General features: G+C 57.5%; 1 protein-coding gene across 1 annotated transcript in view; it reads right to left on the reverse strand.

Annotated features, from left to right (window-relative positions):
• Positions 1-580: 580 nt before the first annotated feature.
• The window catches only part of SULT4A1 (sulfotransferase family 4A member 1), a 33684-nt gene continuing 17103 nt past the window's right edge, over positions 581-17161 (reverse strand). Inside the window, exons 2-7 of the mRNA XM_019632349.1 lie at positions 16914-17044; positions 15562-15642; positions 14868-14994; positions 10496-10590; positions 4907-5045; positions 581-2033 (exon numbers count right to left, since the gene is read on the reverse strand). Coding sequence (XP_019487894.1) covers positions 1921-2033; positions 4907-5045; positions 10496-10590; positions 14868-14994; positions 15562-15642; positions 16914-17044 — 686 coding nt within the window. The 3' untranslated portion in view covers positions 581-1920. The remainder of the gene's footprint in view (positions 2034-4906; positions 5046-10495; positions 10591-14867; positions 14995-15561; positions 15643-16913; positions 17045-17161) is intronic.

A 17161-nucleotide genomic window follows, 5' to 3' on the forward strand; every position in this document is an offset into this window, starting at 1 on the left:
TTGTACATGATTTGGGGGCCGGCCCTCAGGGATATTTATTCCATAAACTCACCTGGGCTCTGGGGAATTCCCGATGCCAAAGTACATTCTGAGATTTCACCTCAGACCAGAAGGAACTAGTCCGTTGGAAAACTAACAGGATTTTCCAGGCAGCTCGAGATTTTGCAGATAAAACAATGTCCTGGGTTCTCTTTCCACAAGGAACAGGGAAGACAGACTTTGGACTTCACAGTGAAGTGTAACCTCTGCCACCCCCTCCCACGCCACCCCCACAATGGGACGTCCCAAGGCAGAGGGGGGAGATACCTGCATCCCCCACGCCTCCCCCCTTGCTTTCTTCTTCTGCCCCCACCCTTCCTTTCATTTCAGCTTATCGAAGGTATCAAATGTGAACAAATAGTGAGGCGAACTCAACCCGTGGAATGTTCGCATCTAAGTGAAACTGCTCAATCGACACGGGCCTGTGACCCAGTGCAGTCAGTCCCAGTGTCGGGGTGTCAGCAGGGCTCACACTCACGCTACCCTGAGTGCTGGGGACCATGTGGGGGCCCCCCACCCGTCAGCACACGCTTGACACAAGGCATGGGACGTGTCTTTATTAAAGAGGCAAGCAAGCTCAGAAGCATCCGCGTGCTCGGTAACATCCATTCAGTACTAAAAATAGAAAAATAGAAAAAAAACTTCACAGAAGGCAGCCCCCTCACAGATACACAGGGAAGGGGCCCAGCCCACCATGCCACACCACATGCCACCTGCCCCATCCCAGCTGCTCCCCTTCACAAATAAAACACAAGTGCATGTCTGCACCTTTTCAAAGACGCGACACAGAACAGACCCCTTACACAGCAGTGACCCATCTGACAACCACTGTGGGCACTTCCCAGCCACATAAATGCCCGAGACCACCCCAGTCCCACCACGGTGGCAACACGCATACAAGCTGCTTAGCCGGCCGTCCACTTCTCCAGCCAAATGTGGGCCAGTGCCCACCTGCCAGAAAATGAAGCAGGTGGCGGGGGCAGTAAAGATACCACCTCTGCTCCCCCAGATACACTGAGGTGCAGGGTGGGCAGAGACGAAGGCGGATGGCCAGGCTTCTGAGCAAAACGCATTAAACCTGCAGAGCGGTTCTCGCGTGGCTGCACCTCAGGTACGGACAAAACCACCTGAACACTAGTGAACGCTTGCCAGGCTTCTGTTTCAGGGACCAAAAGCCTCAGGCTGAGAACTCAAACTGCAAGTGTGCTCAGGGTCTCCGAGGCAGTCTCGTCGCTACAGTAACGGGTCTCCTCATGAAATGTTCCACCCCTTCTGAAAATGCCCTAGTGGACAGCTTCTGCTTTATTTCAGGGAGGTTACAAAGAATAAACTCCCTTTTCTCACTCCGTCTTCCCCCCCCCCCAAACTCATCTGTGGCCTCACCTTTCTCTCAGACCCAGGTGAACACTGAGCGGCTGTGCCTTACAGAAGAAAACTACAAACATAAGGAGTCAACCCTGAGATCCTTCCAGCATTCGGGCGTGGCTCGCTCCTGAGTCCCCTTGGAAATGCGCTTTTATTTGGTTTACTGACATTTATTTAGATTTCCAGTGAAAAGCTCTATAAAATACAATAAATAATGTGGGGTTGTAAACGGCAGACATTCTAGTTGCATATGTTACAGACTCTGCACTTAGGGTACCGGCCAGCAGAACTGCAATCTTTATGTTTGTAATCAGACATGTGGAGACTTCAAGCTCCAAAGGCGGGACAGCGCAGGGACGGAAGCCATCCCACCGCCTCCAAGCCCTCCGCTCTCCCTTCCCCGCCACGGTCACGGCGCTTCCGGAGCTTGTCTGGCGGGTAACAGATGGGTGCCTGCAGGACTTGTAGCTAGTGGTGTCTGGGGACTGTGAGCATGCAGGTGTGCTGGGGCGGTTACTACAAGTAAAAGTCAAACGTCAGGTCGCACTTCCCCATCTTCTGTTTGTACACCAGGTCGAATTTCTCGTTCATGGAGACGGTGAAGATGTCCTTCCACAGCCCGACTCTCCCTGAAACACAATCGAGCAGACCTGCTGAATCGGTGCTGTCAGGCCAGCCGCCGAACCAGAGGAAGCTTCGGAAAAGGATCTGGAACCTTCCAGATCCGTTCCCGGCCCCTCTGAACTTGTCCTATGGGGGCACGACAGGCCATGTGAATTACAGACGTGCTGAACCTGCCTCCCTAAGCCTGTCGTCCTGGTGTCCTGCCTGCCTGGGGAGCCCAGCACCACACACGTGCAGAGCCGAGGCCGCAAGGACCACCTTTGCCCCTGCTCCCTGCTGGAGCCCGACACCTGGGCACAGAGCGGTGGTGATTCTCAACACCCGGAGGGTGCACAGTGTCTGGGAACGGATCCACCACCCTGGCACCATGTGGAGTTGGGGTCTCCATGACCCCACATACTTACTCACGGCTCAACAGCTCAACTAGGGCAGCACTTGCTTCTGCAGAATTTGAAAAGCAAAAAAAAAAAAATCACCCAAAAAGGCAGAACATTTTATGGCGAGCAGGAGGCCGCCTGACCAGGGGGAGACTGAGTGAAGCCTGCCCGCAGCCTCGGGGAGGGAGGAAACAGTTGCTGTAAACTAGCTTCTGTGACTTGATGCCAAGCGTGTGCGGCAACAAGATCTCGACTCAGCACCAAGCAAGTCAGGAGCGCCCCTCAGGTGCTCCAGCCGGCTGCAGCTCAGGGAGGCTGGTCCGAGGACCAGAGCCGGCTGGGCAGACGGGCAGCAGCCGAGCCTGCAGGCTGAGGTACAGGCCTAGGGCGACCGCTTGTTGATGCTTAAGGAAAAAGGGAGGAAGCTCAAAGTGACCCCAAAACTGCTGGCCCCACCCACCTTCCTGTCAGTGACAGAATCTTCAGTTGGTCTGGTCAAATACCCCCGGCGAAGATGTCGAAAGTGGGGATGCCCACCGCCCACCAGCCAGAGCGGTCACCCCTGCACCCATACCCCAGCGCAGGAGTGCTGTCATTATGCTTTTCAGCAACAGCCTCAGGGACTGAAACGGTGGTTCAGAACCCTTTTCACCGTCGGCACCTCTGAGATCTGAGCTCTGAGATCAGAGCTCTGCCAGTCTGCAAACATCCTTCATTAATGCCATTATTAACAGCCATCCTTGTCCTGGCAGGACCTCAGGTATGAAATTGCAACCCTGCAAATGCTGAGCTAATATATCCAACATGACAAGGGTTTTCTCTCCGGTAATAAAAACGATATCAGTGTTGCAGAGGGAAAAAAGCAAGACAAATTGTTCCTGCTACCTGCTAACGATACCTAAGGGACAAAATTAGGAGCTTCTAGACCAACCAGACTATATATTTTTTTTCTATGATTATTTTTCTCAACTGAGGCAGCTGAGAGCTCATCAAAGGAGTCACCCACCTGGTTTAGGATTTGGAATCAAGACAGTGCAATTTATGCTGTGATATGAATCAAATCTAAGCAATGCAGCTGGCTACTCCAGCCCCTGCACTCTCACCAACGCAGGGAGGTCTTCTGAGCAAAGAGGCAATGTGCTAAAAGAAAACAAAATCAAAAAACTGAAATAAAGCAAAACCAAGGTAAACAATGACAAAGCAAACACATCAAAGGGAGCATATGGCACGCAGTATGCTCACAACACTTCTTCACCACACAAATGAACCAAAAGGGGTATTTTGAAGAAGGTCACACCCAAGGATAACAAAACACAGCAAAAGAAAAACTAAAAAAGACCAAATAAATTTTAAATCATAAATATTTGTGAGGATGCAGCCAGGAAATAAATTGCGAGGTGTTTAGGTTTCAGTTTTATTCCTGGGAGAGTTGACTGCTCTGCCTTTACGGGAAGGGAGTGCACTTGACCTTCAGAACAGCCCTGTTAGCCAGCGGCGGCCATCAGCCCTTTTTAGAGGACAAAGAGCTCTCTAAGCTCAGAGGCCTGACCGAAGGCACTTCCCCAGGACGCAGCGCGGCTGTGATGAGCGCCCCACCCTTTTGTCACCAGCCAGGTAGCTCCCTGTGTGTCTGAGACGGGCTGCAGAACACTGTGTCCCCCGCCTCCCCTCCCAGCATTCTGGCCACCTGGGAAAGCTCCAGATTCTCACAGCCAGGAACCAACCTCGGGTGGCAGAGGCAGCTCACGCTCATCAGGAGGCAGCTTACATGGCCATGGACACCCCTCTGGACACCCCTCGGGGCTCAGGGGGTGTGAACGCCTGAGCTCTCCACCATCAAGCAGCCTCGGTGGATGTGGAACGGATTCCCACCTGGAATACCTTCCCCACTTCAAACTGCTCACGCCCAGGAAATAGCTCCCTGGGCCGCCTCCCCGTGATACAGCAGGTCAACCTGGGGGAGGCCTGTGCTTTCTGCTCACACCCTCCCCCCTGGGGCAGGGGGAGCACCTTTGCCGCCAGCACCCACCAAGTGAACACCAGGAAAGGCACTTCCTCATATGGGGGCTCTCCCACTCTATCATTTAACTCCCACAAGCCAGCTAAAGGCTGAGGAATCCATCTGCAGCTGGGAGCTTCGAAATCTCACAGCCCCAAACCCAACCTTGGGTCCTGCTCTGTGGGGCCATCTGGGAAGGCACCTGCTAGAGCACATGCCCGCAAAGCCCGAACCATCCCGGCAGTCACGGCCGCCCCTCCTGGGAGCTAACACGTTTGCTGGGTGACGACACACAGCAGCAGGAGCGCACTCCGCTGTGGCTGTGCCGCCAACAGGCCCAGCTTCCAGATGGCCCTCTGTCCCCCCGCAGGGCAGAGTGCTCTAGAGACACGAGACACAGGGAGGCAGAACGCTGATGTGGGGGACAAGGGACACCGGCAGCGAGGGGAACCGGGCCCTGGGCCCTGGGCCGAGGCAGAGGGAGGTGGGCAGAGGCGCGTACCCCGGCCCACGGGCAGAGCCTCGGCATTGCAGCACTGGTCCACCAGCTGGTGGCAATGCTCGGTCAGGGACTCCAGCTGGGCCTTGTCACAGGTCACCCCCAGGAATCTGGCCAGCTGCTCCACCATCATCACCAGGTCCTGGAAGACAAGAGCAGAGAGCAGGGAGCTCATCAGAAGCGATGCCTTTACTGACTGCCAACTCTGGGCTGGACGCCATGCTGGGCTGTGTACACACTGACTGCCCCACTTAGTCCTGACACCAGGCGGGGCCTTGTCTGGAAGTAAAATCCAGAGGTTAGGAAACGGCCCAAGGGCACTCAGTGCTCAGTGGGCACATCTGGAATCGAAACCCAGGTCCTCTGGGGACTCTGGAAGCGGACATGAGTTTGATAAACTTGTGGTCATTTTAAAACAGTAGCAAGACGTAAACATCCACCTCGGACTGTGTCAGGAGCAAGAGCAGCTCACTCTCTTCTTCCCTTTTCTTCCATCCATCAGCTCGAGTCGAGACTGGCACTTGAGAGAGCAAGGAGGCCCCTGGGGACCCCAGCCAGGCCCCAGGGCTGCCCCGCTCGCCTGGCAGGGGGAGCTGGCTGGGTCTGAAGCAAGATTCACTTACACTTGGCCCGCTGACCTAAAGCCATCTCAAGTCCCCATCACTCCACCACTCCTGACAGCAGGAGCTTTACTGAGGGGCCCTAAGAGTCCTGGAGCAAGCACGCCCACCTGCCGCCACGCCCACCTGCCCACCACGCCCACCTGCCCGCCACGCCCACCTGCCCGCCACGCCCACCTGCTCACCACACACACACACAGCCCCTCCCCACCACCACCACCACGCTCCCTGGGAAATACAGCAGGTCCTCGAATAACATCCTTTTATTCAATTTTGTTTCATTATCACATTGAGATTCCATGGGAAATTAATTCCTGTTTATATCAATTAGCCTGCGGTAAAAATGGTTGCATTTATATGTTGTCCTTTCTCCTAAAATTGCAGAACCTATAGACATTGTTAAGTGAGGACTTACTGTGTACAGCAAGGCACCTCATATTCTCAAGCCGTGTGTCGCCACGTGTTCTGCCCAGAACCCTGAGCTGTCACAGGCAGTCCCCAAATGCTGCAGTGTCTGGGTCACATTAGGAAAACACTGGAACTGTTTCCTCTTGTGCAGGTTTATAAAAGAAAACGAGCACCCTAAGCCTCTGAGAAGGCCTACAGTGAAGGAGCCTGTTTAATTTCGTTTCTACATTTCCCAAACCTTAAGGAAAGTTCTGGGAAAGCTGGTTTAAGCGTCAGCTCTGCTCTGAGCCCCCACAGTCATCACCACGGCTCCGGTCCTGCCTCCAGCTGCTTCTCCCCCTGGGGCTCCCACAGGCCAGAGCACAGGGCTTAGCTGGGAGAGGGGTCAGCTGCGCAACAGGCGTCAGCACAAACAAAGGAAAAACAGCGCCTCTCACCTGTCACTTGGTATTTCTATTTAAAAGGTAAAAAAGAGCGATAGAGATTTAAGACACCTGGCCTTCAGAAGGACACACGAGAGGGACACAGTTGGCCCATCGCCAGACTGCTGGAGCGGCCGACAGAGTCCTAACTGGGCCACTGGTGTAACACCCACCCTAGAGGAAGGCACGTCTGTCACGTGCACTGGCTGCATGCCACAGGGCTGCTCGCGGTTAGGAAGCCACACTGTGCCAGCAGGCGGGGTCCCACTGCTGACTACCCTCCCTGCCATCGGGGCAGTCAGGGGCTTCCCCACCTGTGGCTGGGGAGAATGGCTCGAGCTACTGCAGGATTCATGGGGCAATAGACTGGGGCAGCCACAGTGAGGGGTGACAGGGAAGGCAGGGGTGTGGAAACCCCCACGTGGACGGATGAGGTGGTGACAGCTCAAGTGTGAAGTGTCAATCAAACACCGCGATGAGAACACGCCAGGCCTGGTGCACACTCCTGGGGACCAATGCTATTGCCTCAGGGCTCATTTTTTGGATCAAAATGTAAATAACATGAATTCCTAAAAATGTGATGGTAGTCACTTAATCTCTATTAAAGACATGCCATAGCATTATTGAGGTTTCTGAAAAAAGAATCAACACTTGCCAATTAGAAGCTAAAACTCAGACTGTGGGGGTAGGGAGGCCACTGAGGCATCAGACAGGCTTGAGCAGAACCTGGAGTCCCGGCTGTGACAGGCAGGTACAGCAGGTGGTCTGGACCTTTACTCGGAGATCATTAAAGCAGACAAGAATGACCACTCACTCCACTTTGAGGGCATGGGGCAGAGTCCAGAGTAGCCAGGCTGAAAAGTGTGTATTTGAGCTTTGAAGTTCACGTAAACTTGGCCTTCTGCCCCCTTGTGGTTTAACATTTAAAATGGTTGTCACTCGTGGGTGAGTTAACGAAGTTCCTGGAAGAACCTGCCAGCCCAGCCTGGCCCCGCAGGTGTGTGGACAGCTGACGGGCGAGGGGCTTCGCCTTCCTCCCCCACGTTTACGTGGAGGGGTGCTGCCGTGTCACAGGGGGGCAGAATCACAAACAGCGGACCCAGCACCCACTCCCGTATACGCCCAATGCAAAGAATGTGCATGCCCACTGAGGCGCGGGAACACGCACAGCACTTATTCAAAACTACCCCGAAATGGAAAGCAGCACCTCCACTCAGTGGGTAACACCCTGAGCCACAGTCCTGCCTCTGTGAACTACACAGAAACAAAGAACAAACCAGCTCAGGCGAGTCTCCCAGACACTAAGTGCACGCCACGTGACTCCATTTATGGGCGGCTCCAACCCAGCACAACTAGTCTCTGGTGACAGAGGTCAGAATGGTGGCTGCCTCTGGGAAGTGGGGTGTCAGCCAGAACAAGCTGGAAGGTTTAAATCTTGATCTGGGTGGTGGATACAGAGACGTATACAAATGAAACGAAGGGCTGTAATCCGCCTGAATTCTCCTGGATGCCCGCTATGAGGTGGAGGGCTGGCCTCTCTGCCCCTGTGGATGCCCAGCTCCAGCCCCGCCTCCGACTTCATCCCCTTCATCACCACCCTGCTCCCAGTTCAGCTCCCAGCCGGCCTTCTCCCCACCAGGGCTCCCACCTGGCTGCCGGCTGCTGTGCGGCCGAAAATGCCTGTGCAGCTGTCAGCCACTGTCACTAGCAGCCTTGTCTGTTCACTGCAGTGACATGGGTGCGACTGAACACCACGAGCTCCCTCACGCACAGACCAGCCCGCCCAGCTCGCCCCAGACATCCTTCCCCAGGTGTCCCTTTACCTGAGCTCCAGCCCTCAGGCTGCTCACGCTGCGCCACCGGGCAGCAGTTACGGCACGGGCTCTGGGCGACGATGCCCAGGGCAGAGCCCGGCTGTACTCACGACAGAGGCACGGCCAGGCAAGCTCCACCCCCGTGCCTCTGGTTTCTAAAAAGGAGGGGAGGGGTCTACCTCGAAGGCCATTCATTCGTTCTGCAAATACCGAGAGCCTCGTATGTGTCCGGCATTGACTTAGGTGCATGGACACGACAGACACAATTCCTAGTCCTGAAGGAGTTTATTCTGGTCTCAGAGACAGCAAGTAAAATAAAGACACGCACAGCAAAATGCATCAGATGATGATAAATGCAGAAGAGGCGTGCTGGGGACGGGGAAGGGAGTCGAAGTTAAGTGGGGATCAGGGAAGGTGTCACTCTAGGGACAACGGCCTGAAAGGAGTGAGAGCGACCCGTGTGGGCATCTGGGGGAGGGACACTGCAGGCAGGGGCACAGCCTGGGAGAAGCTTTGAGGCCGCTTGGCACGGCTGCCATGATCCAGGCAAGAGAGGCAGCTGACTTGGCCCAGGGACACGGGGCAGAACTGGGAGAAACGGTCAGATGAGGGGGAGATTTTAAAGGTCAAACGACAGGATTTGGAAAACAGACATAGGATGTAAGAGAGCGAGAAATCGAGGCTGATTCCAGACTTGTGCCCGAGCAGCGGAGGATGCAGTTGGCTGCCATGAACTTAGACGGGAGGAAGTGTGGAGGGCTTGAGGGGACCTGCCGTCTGCTTTGCACACGTGAAGTCTGCGGTCTCTACCTGATACCCACACAGGCGCCAAGGGGCAGATGGAGAGTCTGAAGAGGTGCACATCTGGCCTGGGGTTGTCGCCAGGGAGGGAGCACGGATGGAAGGAAACGAGAGCTGAGCTGAGGCCCGCGCGTGCTGCTGGCAGGACGTCAAGGAGAAGGGAGCAGGACGCAGGGCAGTGTGGCAATGCCCGCCTCATGCTGCCGGGGGCGGCCGAGGGAGACGGGACCCGAGCTCGACCGACCAACCACTGTAGGAGCAGCGTGGCGGTCACAGGAGACCCCAACAGAGCAGCTTGGGGGTGTGGTGCGTGTGTCTGTGTGGGAGGGATGTGCGCCTCGCTGAAGCGGCTCAGGGGTAGAAGCAGCTCTGAAAAGCTCAGCAGCCAAGTGGAGCGGAGCAAAGGGAAAGGAGGCAGAGCGGGAGAGGCGTGCAGAGGCCGCTTCTCGTTCCCAGTGAGAGAGGAGCGTCATCAGCACACTCCTCTCTACACGCTACAGACAGGCCCAGCGGAGGGTAAACCTGGTCTCAAATTAAGGGCATTAACACACACGCAAAGAGCCACGGCCAGGACACTGCACACAGGAAGCTTTCAAAAGTGCTGATGACAGGGCCGGCTGAGTGGCGCGATGGTTAAGAGCTGGCTTGGGATGCCAGAGGGCCCCGGTTCGGATCCCACATATGAGGGCCAGTGACACTGCCCTCCACAGCTAAGATGCTGAACAACAGCTCAACCTGGAGCTGGGCTGCCGTGAGTCGCCGGCGACGGCGTAGGCTGCAGCCCCTGTGGCAGTGGGTTGCCATGGGCTACCGTGTGTGGCCAGCAGCCAGCGTGAGCGGCCGTCCAGAAGCCGGCGACTGATGTGCCTCACCCGGGAAGAGCGCAATGATGGTGCCAACTTAGGCCAGTGAAGCAACGTCCTCCACAACTAGACTGAAGAACAAAAGGACAGCAACTTGTCTGTTCCCCTTCCCCCAATTCCCCAGCGCTGTTCCCATCCCCCAGCTCCCCAATAAAAATCTTAAAAAAAAAAAAGTGCTGATGACAATGGTGGTGATGACGTGACTGACATGTGACACATTAACCCCCCCACTTCCAGTCAGCAAGCTCTCCAGGGCGCAGGCCAGGTCCACTGCCATGGCCCGGCCTGGCACCATCATTCAACAGCTGTCTCACACCCGCTTCCTTCTCCACACTCTGCAGACACTCAGAAACATTCATCACAGGAATCGATTCAAAGGGAGACCCACAGGTCCGCAGGCAGTTTGAGAACCGCCCGTCAAAGGCCAACAGGCTGAGAGATGAGAAACTGTGACTCTGCCGGCTCAGCCCTTGGCCCCGAGCTGGTGACCAGCATACGGAGAGGGCGCTGGGTAGCAGAAAGGCCGGGCTGGCTGCTGCTCTGCTTTTGGGGCGGGCAGGCAAATAAGACCAGGGTTCCTGAAGCCCTCCATGCCGCTCGCCCTGCGCCCCTGCCAGCACAGCCCAGGCGCTGTGCCCTCAGCAGCTGCCCCCACGACACTCACCCGGTGCATGTCTTCATACTTGAGGAAAAGCACGTTGGAGTCCATGCGGTGCTCCCAGAACTCCTGCACGTGCTCGAACCAGGAGCCGTAGCCCACTGTGGAGACAAGGGGACAAGTGAGTCACGGCCACATGGAGGAAGCGTGCTTTGTACGGTGGCCTCGCTCCCGCCTTCCAGAAGGCGCCCCTCCTACTGCCCAGGGGCTGCGATTCAGGAAGAAAGCAACAGCTCTGAGCTTGGTGGGGGACGGCCCCACAGAGGAGCCCCTTCCGAAGTCCCACGTCCCCTGGCTCCCTGTGAGAGTCTGTCCTGCCAACAGTCCTCAGCCCGTCACCTCCCCCACCTTCCAGATGCCCTGAAGACCTGACTGTTGGGGTGAAGGCCTCTGCTCACCTGGGGCATGGGTGAGTTTGTGTGTGTAACGTGGTCATCAGGAAGAGAACGATGCCCAGAGGAACTGGGACACGGGGCCAGTCGGTTTTGCTGGTGGGGGTGGGAGTACAGCAGGCTCTAAGACAGATGCCAGCACAGGGCCCTGCCAGGCAAGAGGGCCACAGCAGAATCCTAGGCAGAGCCCGGAAGTCAGAGAGATGAGGAAGGCAGCGTGCCCCCTGCTATCACGCAACGGCTCACACCCCACACCACAGCCCCCGCGTTCCCTACACTCCTCAGGGCTTCGGTGTGGGGAGGGGTCACATGGGCAGGTGGGTGATGAGTGTAGCCAGGCTGCTTCTCGACGTTCTTCTTAAAACTGTTGGCTCTCACGGCCTAGTCACACCGAGCTGCCCCCACCATGAGGGTCCCTGCAGGAATCTTCCAAAGGGGCTTTCACGTGAAACAGGGCGGCCGCAGCCAAAAAACGGCTGTGTGGTGGTGGTGCCCTCACCCGCCAGGTAACAGGGCCACCAGGAGTGGTGGCCACACCGCCTGCGCCCTCACCCACACACCCATCCCAAACACCAGGCCCTGTGGCTACAACCTCCTGGTCTAGGGCTCGGGGCGTTCCTGGCCTAGCGGGAGCCACCAAGGGCGCTAGGACCACGATACGGAGTGACCAACATGGAAGGAAGTGCCGAGGGACACAGGAGGGCCCTCTCCGCACTGGGATCAGTAAGGGTGAGACAAGCAAGGACAGGACGAGGCGGCAGGAAGCCAGCAGGAAGGAGAGGGCTGGCAAGGGGGTTCAGAAGCCCGGTGGCAAGATCAGACGGGAGAGACGGCAGGAGAGTGGCCCGGAGAAGGTCAAGGGCTCGGGATTGAGGCGGCCCTGCCTCTCACATCCTGCACTGGCTGTGTGACCTGGGCAGGCCACTGAGCCTTTTTGAGACTCTTCCTACAGGAGTGGGGTGACAACAGAACTGTGCCTCCGGGGCTACTGGGTGCTGAGAGCACACGTGTACAGTTCTTCTTCACCCAGGAGGGCCTGTGGAGGGGGGGGGGGTCGCCTGTGCTCCTTTCACTCTGGTGGCACCTGAGGAAGGCTGGAGGGAAGGGGGGGTCAGACCAGGGCAAGGCGCAGTGACGCTCGTCCTTGTCCTGCTGAGGCCCAGGAGCGGCAGGGGACTTCTACTGCTCCTGGTCGGCCCGTGTCAGTCTGCCATCTCACCAGCAGGTGGCAGCTCAGCAGCAGCCCGACCCCACAGCTCCATGAGGGGTCCAGAGGGATCTATCTCAGTGTTAATCAGGGGTCTGGGTAGCTGAGGGGTTGCTGAGGGGTGGCCTTCTTAGGCCGACAGGCCCCGGCCCCACACCTCATGAGGAATGCGGCGGGCGCTCTGGAAGGGGAGGGGCAAATGGGCAGAAGTGAATGGAATAGAAAGAACAGGGACTCAGCAAAAGGCCTTTTCTGACACCACTGCTGGGTAACTCCTGGCCCCTCAGTCTCCTCACCGCAGGGGCTCTAGCTGCCCAGGTCTCAGCACCCTCCCCACAGGCAGCCTGGCCCATCCCCGCTCACTCCTGTCCACTGGGGAGAGATACCCCCAGGGCAGGCCCCAAACACAGCCAAGCCACCTTCCGGTTTAGAACGGACAAGGGAGTCCAGAGAAGACAGCGACAGCCACCTCATCGCCAGGCTAAAGACCACTGGGCCAGAGAAAAGAACCCAAGTCTCTGCGTCACTGCCCACATCTGGACTGTGGTCCCAGTGACCTGGGCCCTGGGCAAAGCAGAAGCCCATGGCCATGAACATGAAGCATAAGAAAATCCCACCATTCCAAGAGAAAACTCGCAAGACAGCCAGTGACCACTGGGGATGACATGGAGCTGGACAGGCAGGGTGCCTTGGGGACCATGAGGGTATAAGGAGGCTGGTCACTCACACAAGCACAGGGCTGACAGCACAGCGAGCAGTGAGGACAGCGGTCACTGCACAAGGGGACAAGGTTGATGGGGATAGCATGTGCCTGCCTCTCTGAGCCCTGGTTGGCAGGTACAGAGACGGTGTGGACCTTGCTGTTGGGGAAGGTGCTTTTCACACTCAGGATGTGCCGTCCTGGGAAGGGCTCTGCCAGGGCACTGCCGCCTCTCCACCCAAGTCCCTCTGCTCCTGAGAGGTCAACGTGCTCATCCAAGTGTATTACTGGGAGAGTGAGAGCTCGCTCGCCCCGTTCTGGGAGTGATCCTGCCTACAGAGAGCGTTTCTGCCACAAGGTCCCTGTCACCTGGGCCCATGGCCCTGGGCACCCCCCACCTCCAGAACACGTGAGTCACACAACACCCAAATGCAGTTCCGTCAGCAGGTCCTCCGACCTCGCTTTCTTAGTAAAAGTGTCACTTCACTGCTCCCCCTGCATCTTATTGTTCAAATTATTCAGAACCTTGGACAGCGAACACGAGGGCCAGCGAACACAAGCGGAGACGTGGGGCGCTGGCTGGGAACAGGCTGAGGGAAGAATGTGGGAGGCTCAGTGCACACGTGGAGGGGCTTTGTGGGACCACGGCGAGGGTGAGTGGACTTGGACTTCAGTGCTGGGCAGTGCTGTGACCTTCCAAACGCGGACGGGCCTGAATTGGGATCACTTTTAACCGCTCTGGCCCGGGCAGGAAGCTCTAAGCCCTACATCACTGTATAGGTTTGAACTTGGACACCTGCTGTTTGTGGCTTCTGCTAAGACAGGAGCACACGCAGGGACTTAAGCACATGGCTTTGGGAACCATGTGAGCGGCTGGCTCCAAACGCCTGGCAGACCTGAGGGGCCTGGGCGGGCTGCGGGGAGGGAGCCTGGCAGAGGGCCTTGAGCAGGCTCGGGGCCTCGGGGCGCAGGGGCTGGGTCCCCTCCCAGGGGCCTGGTCTGGTTCTCAGGCTCGGGGCCTCGGGGCGCAGGGGCTGGGTCCCCTCCCAGGGGCCTGGTCTGGTTCTCAGCGAGGCTGGGGAGGCAGCTCCCTTCGGCGGCCCCAGCTCCATTTAAATTTGCGGCGCTTGTTCCTGGATGTCCGTCATGCACTTTACCTCACACTCATCACACAGTCTTACTGCAGAGCCCTGACTGGGTTGGACAGTGCACATCGCGGGAGCATTACTTGAATTGGGAAATAAAACAGGAAGTGTATTTTCGGACTTGGGTATGGAATAGTCTCAGTGCAGACTTAATTAAAGTACGGATAGGACCTATTTCAAAACTCTTCTGCATGCAAACTCTAAACTGCCCACTTGCGGTCCCGGAAAGGTGCCCAGAAAAGCCATGGTTGGCAAGGGGGGAGCCATCTGGGCGAGGGGAGCAGAACTGTAGTGAGGAGGTGCCGACCACTGCCAAGGGGACGGCTGCCTCCCTGGTCCCAGTGCAACACGTGTGACCCCGCCCACTCCACCTCTGGGGAGGGAGACACAGAAGGGCCCAGGCACACGCGCCCAGCTCACCCTTCTCCCCCGGGAACCAACTTCTTAAACAGAACCCTGCCTTCCCCCTTGCCCTGGGTACCCCGCCCTGGGTCACACTGGCCTGGGCCTGGGGGCTTAGCCTGCCTGATCCTCAAGTCCAGCTAAAGGCCCACAGGGCTCTCACACGAAGCCACGGCCTCCACGCTGGCCTCTGTCACCAACAACAGAGATATCCAGGCCTCCGCTTTCACTGATAGGAATCCAGGGAGGAAGACGGATGCTTTTCATTGGGGGGCTTCTTAGAACCCCAACAATGTGGTGAGAGAGAAGGGCGTTTGTGTAGGACGCCTGCTCTGCTCTGCACGAGCTGCAACCTCGGACAAGCTTCCCGTCCTCCCTGAGCCCAGCTTCTCCTCCTGTGAGCGGGGAAAGCAGGCCCGACGCACTCGGCGATCGTAGGAACTGGGGGGTGTGGGTCAAGCAGGAGCATGCGCCAGCGTGCAGGGAGCAGCGAGCGTCACCGTTGTGACGTCCACGCGGCTGGCACACTTACACTTATCGTTCATGAACCTCCGGCAGAACTCCTGGAAAGTGCCTCTGTAGCTCATGGTCCGCAGGGAGCGGTGGAACTGGTAATAGGACACTACCAGGTCCTTGGGGTTCCGGGCCATGTATATGACCTGTCGGGAGAGGAGGGACGGGCAGACGGAAGGGCGGGGCTTAGTCGCAGATCTCTCCGCCCAGGCAGGCTGCCCCGCGCAGGTTCACAGACCCACAGGCTCCCACTCGGTACACTGACCCCGCGTTTCCAGCAGTAAGGCCAGTCCCACGTGCGCGTGGCCAAACACGCTTTTTCACTATCACTGTTTCAGCAGAGATGCACCCGTATCCCCACAACAGCATCTGCCAGCACAATTGCTTGAGCAGTCTAAGACAGGAAAATTCCGGTCGTGATACTGGTGATAAGAATTATGGGCCTCATAAACTTCATCAGCTGAGAAAACGGGAAAATTCAGCTGCGAATCCTCAGCCTTCAACAGGCAGAGGCTAGACTTGGGCTGGTCAAGTCCAAGTTCAACTGTGAGGAAAAGCCCAGATTAGAAACATGGATAAAATGCTAGAGATACAGGCTCAAAGACGGCCTGTACCAGGGGTCTTGCTACACCAGGGTCTCTGGGAACAAATGAGGGTGACAGGCCAGTGTTTGCACTTGTGAGGAACCCACTTGGAGGGGAGCAGGGAATTACCTTGGAGTCACCGTTGTGGAGATCGGAGGGCAGGAAACGGTAGGGGAGGTGGCTTTTGATGAGACGAGGAGACGTCAGTTCCTGCAGCAGGGTCAAGGGGAGAGGCATTCAGAGAACACACAGGTCTCAGGACCTTTTGGAGGCCAGGCAGAGCGGGTCTCCACCTGACAAACTTACAGCCTGAGATATGGCCGCCCTCCAGGCTGGACCCTGGGGCCAGATGTGAACAAGACACGGTCCATCCTCGGGCACCCACAGCCTGAGTCGGCCTATCGTGGTCACAGGGGTCTGCCCAGAGGACCAGGACGGGCCTTGCAGGGCAGCGGAGGAAGCACAAGGCACATGGCAGACAGGCTGCTGGATTATCGCAATCATCTCACACACAGGCCTTGCAGCTCCTGGAACATATGCCAGGCCACTTGGCTGGGGCTGGGGATTCTGCACCCACGGCTCCCCTGCCTCAACTCAGCCAGCTCCTCCGCTCTTTCAGGACCTCACCTGATGTCCCCACCAAGAAGCCTGCCCCGTCCAGTCACGCTTTGCTCCCTGCCTAGCACAAGTCACCACTTAACCACTACGCCTCCTGGTTTCCTCTCCATCGGTCTCCCGCACTAGAATGCCAGCTGGGTGAGTGCAGTGACTGGTGTCAGTTTGGTTCTCGGCCACACCCCAGTGCCAAGAGCAGTGCCCGCCTACGGTGGGCACCCAGTGCAGCTCTACTGAAGGGCTCAGTGGACGAGTCAACCAGGCTGAAGCCACGTGGCCATGCACAAGCGTCGTGAGCAGCTGAGCCAGCAGGAGGCTGGATGCAGAGACTGGCTCACACGGGACCTTAGACTCCATTGTGAGAGCAGTGGCCCAGAAGCTCACCTAGTGGGAGAAGGGACAGGCGGTCCACCGAGGAACTGAGGCCTGAACGAAAGAGAGGGCAGGGGTCGAGGGGACATTCCAGGTATGTCTGAGGGGTAGAATGGACAGGCCTCGGATAATGTTATTTCATTCTTGACACCACGTATCTCAGGCAAACGCATCCTGCCCAGCTCAACAGATGGGGTGAGCCACAGGGAAAGGTGAGGGGGAGATGCAGCGAGGCCCCTCACCCTCACACTCCCCGCTGCACCCCTACCCTGGCATCTGCCTCCTTTCTACCTTGAAGTCACCCAGACCAATTCCAGGGTCGCCGTCAAGGGTTCAGGCCTCTCTCTCCTGGCTACCTGGGGGTACCGGGAGCTCTCTGCTGTTCCTCCACCCACAAGGCCCCCCGAACCCCTCAGGAGCAACTGTCACTCAGGGTGTAACTGCAGGAATGCCCCACAGGGGTCACAGGGCTGGGTGCTGCCTGCCCAGAGTACCTTGATGATGTCCAGGCCGGGCTGCGGGTACTCCAGGACCGGGAGCTGCTCGTCGATGTTCATCAAGCCGATCTCATCGGGGTCAGCACCCTGGCTCACCAGGTAGACCACCTCCTGCAGCAAGCTCGTGCCTGAAGGAGAGAGGCCCGGGGAGGGGCGCTCAGAGGAGGCCCAAGGGTCTGCCCCGTTCGCAGGTCAGCACCTGTGCCTAAGAAGCGGGCTGAAGGGCCATGGGGTGTGGGGGGTGT

The sequence above is a fragment of the Hipposideros armiger genome, unplaced genomic scaffold (assembly GCF_001890085.2).
Source record: "Hipposideros armiger isolate ML-2016 unplaced genomic scaffold, ASM189008v1 scaffold_1129, whole genome shotgun sequence".
Taxonomy (NCBI): Eukaryota; Metazoa; Chordata; class Mammalia; order Chiroptera; family Hipposideridae; genus Hipposideros; species Hipposideros armiger.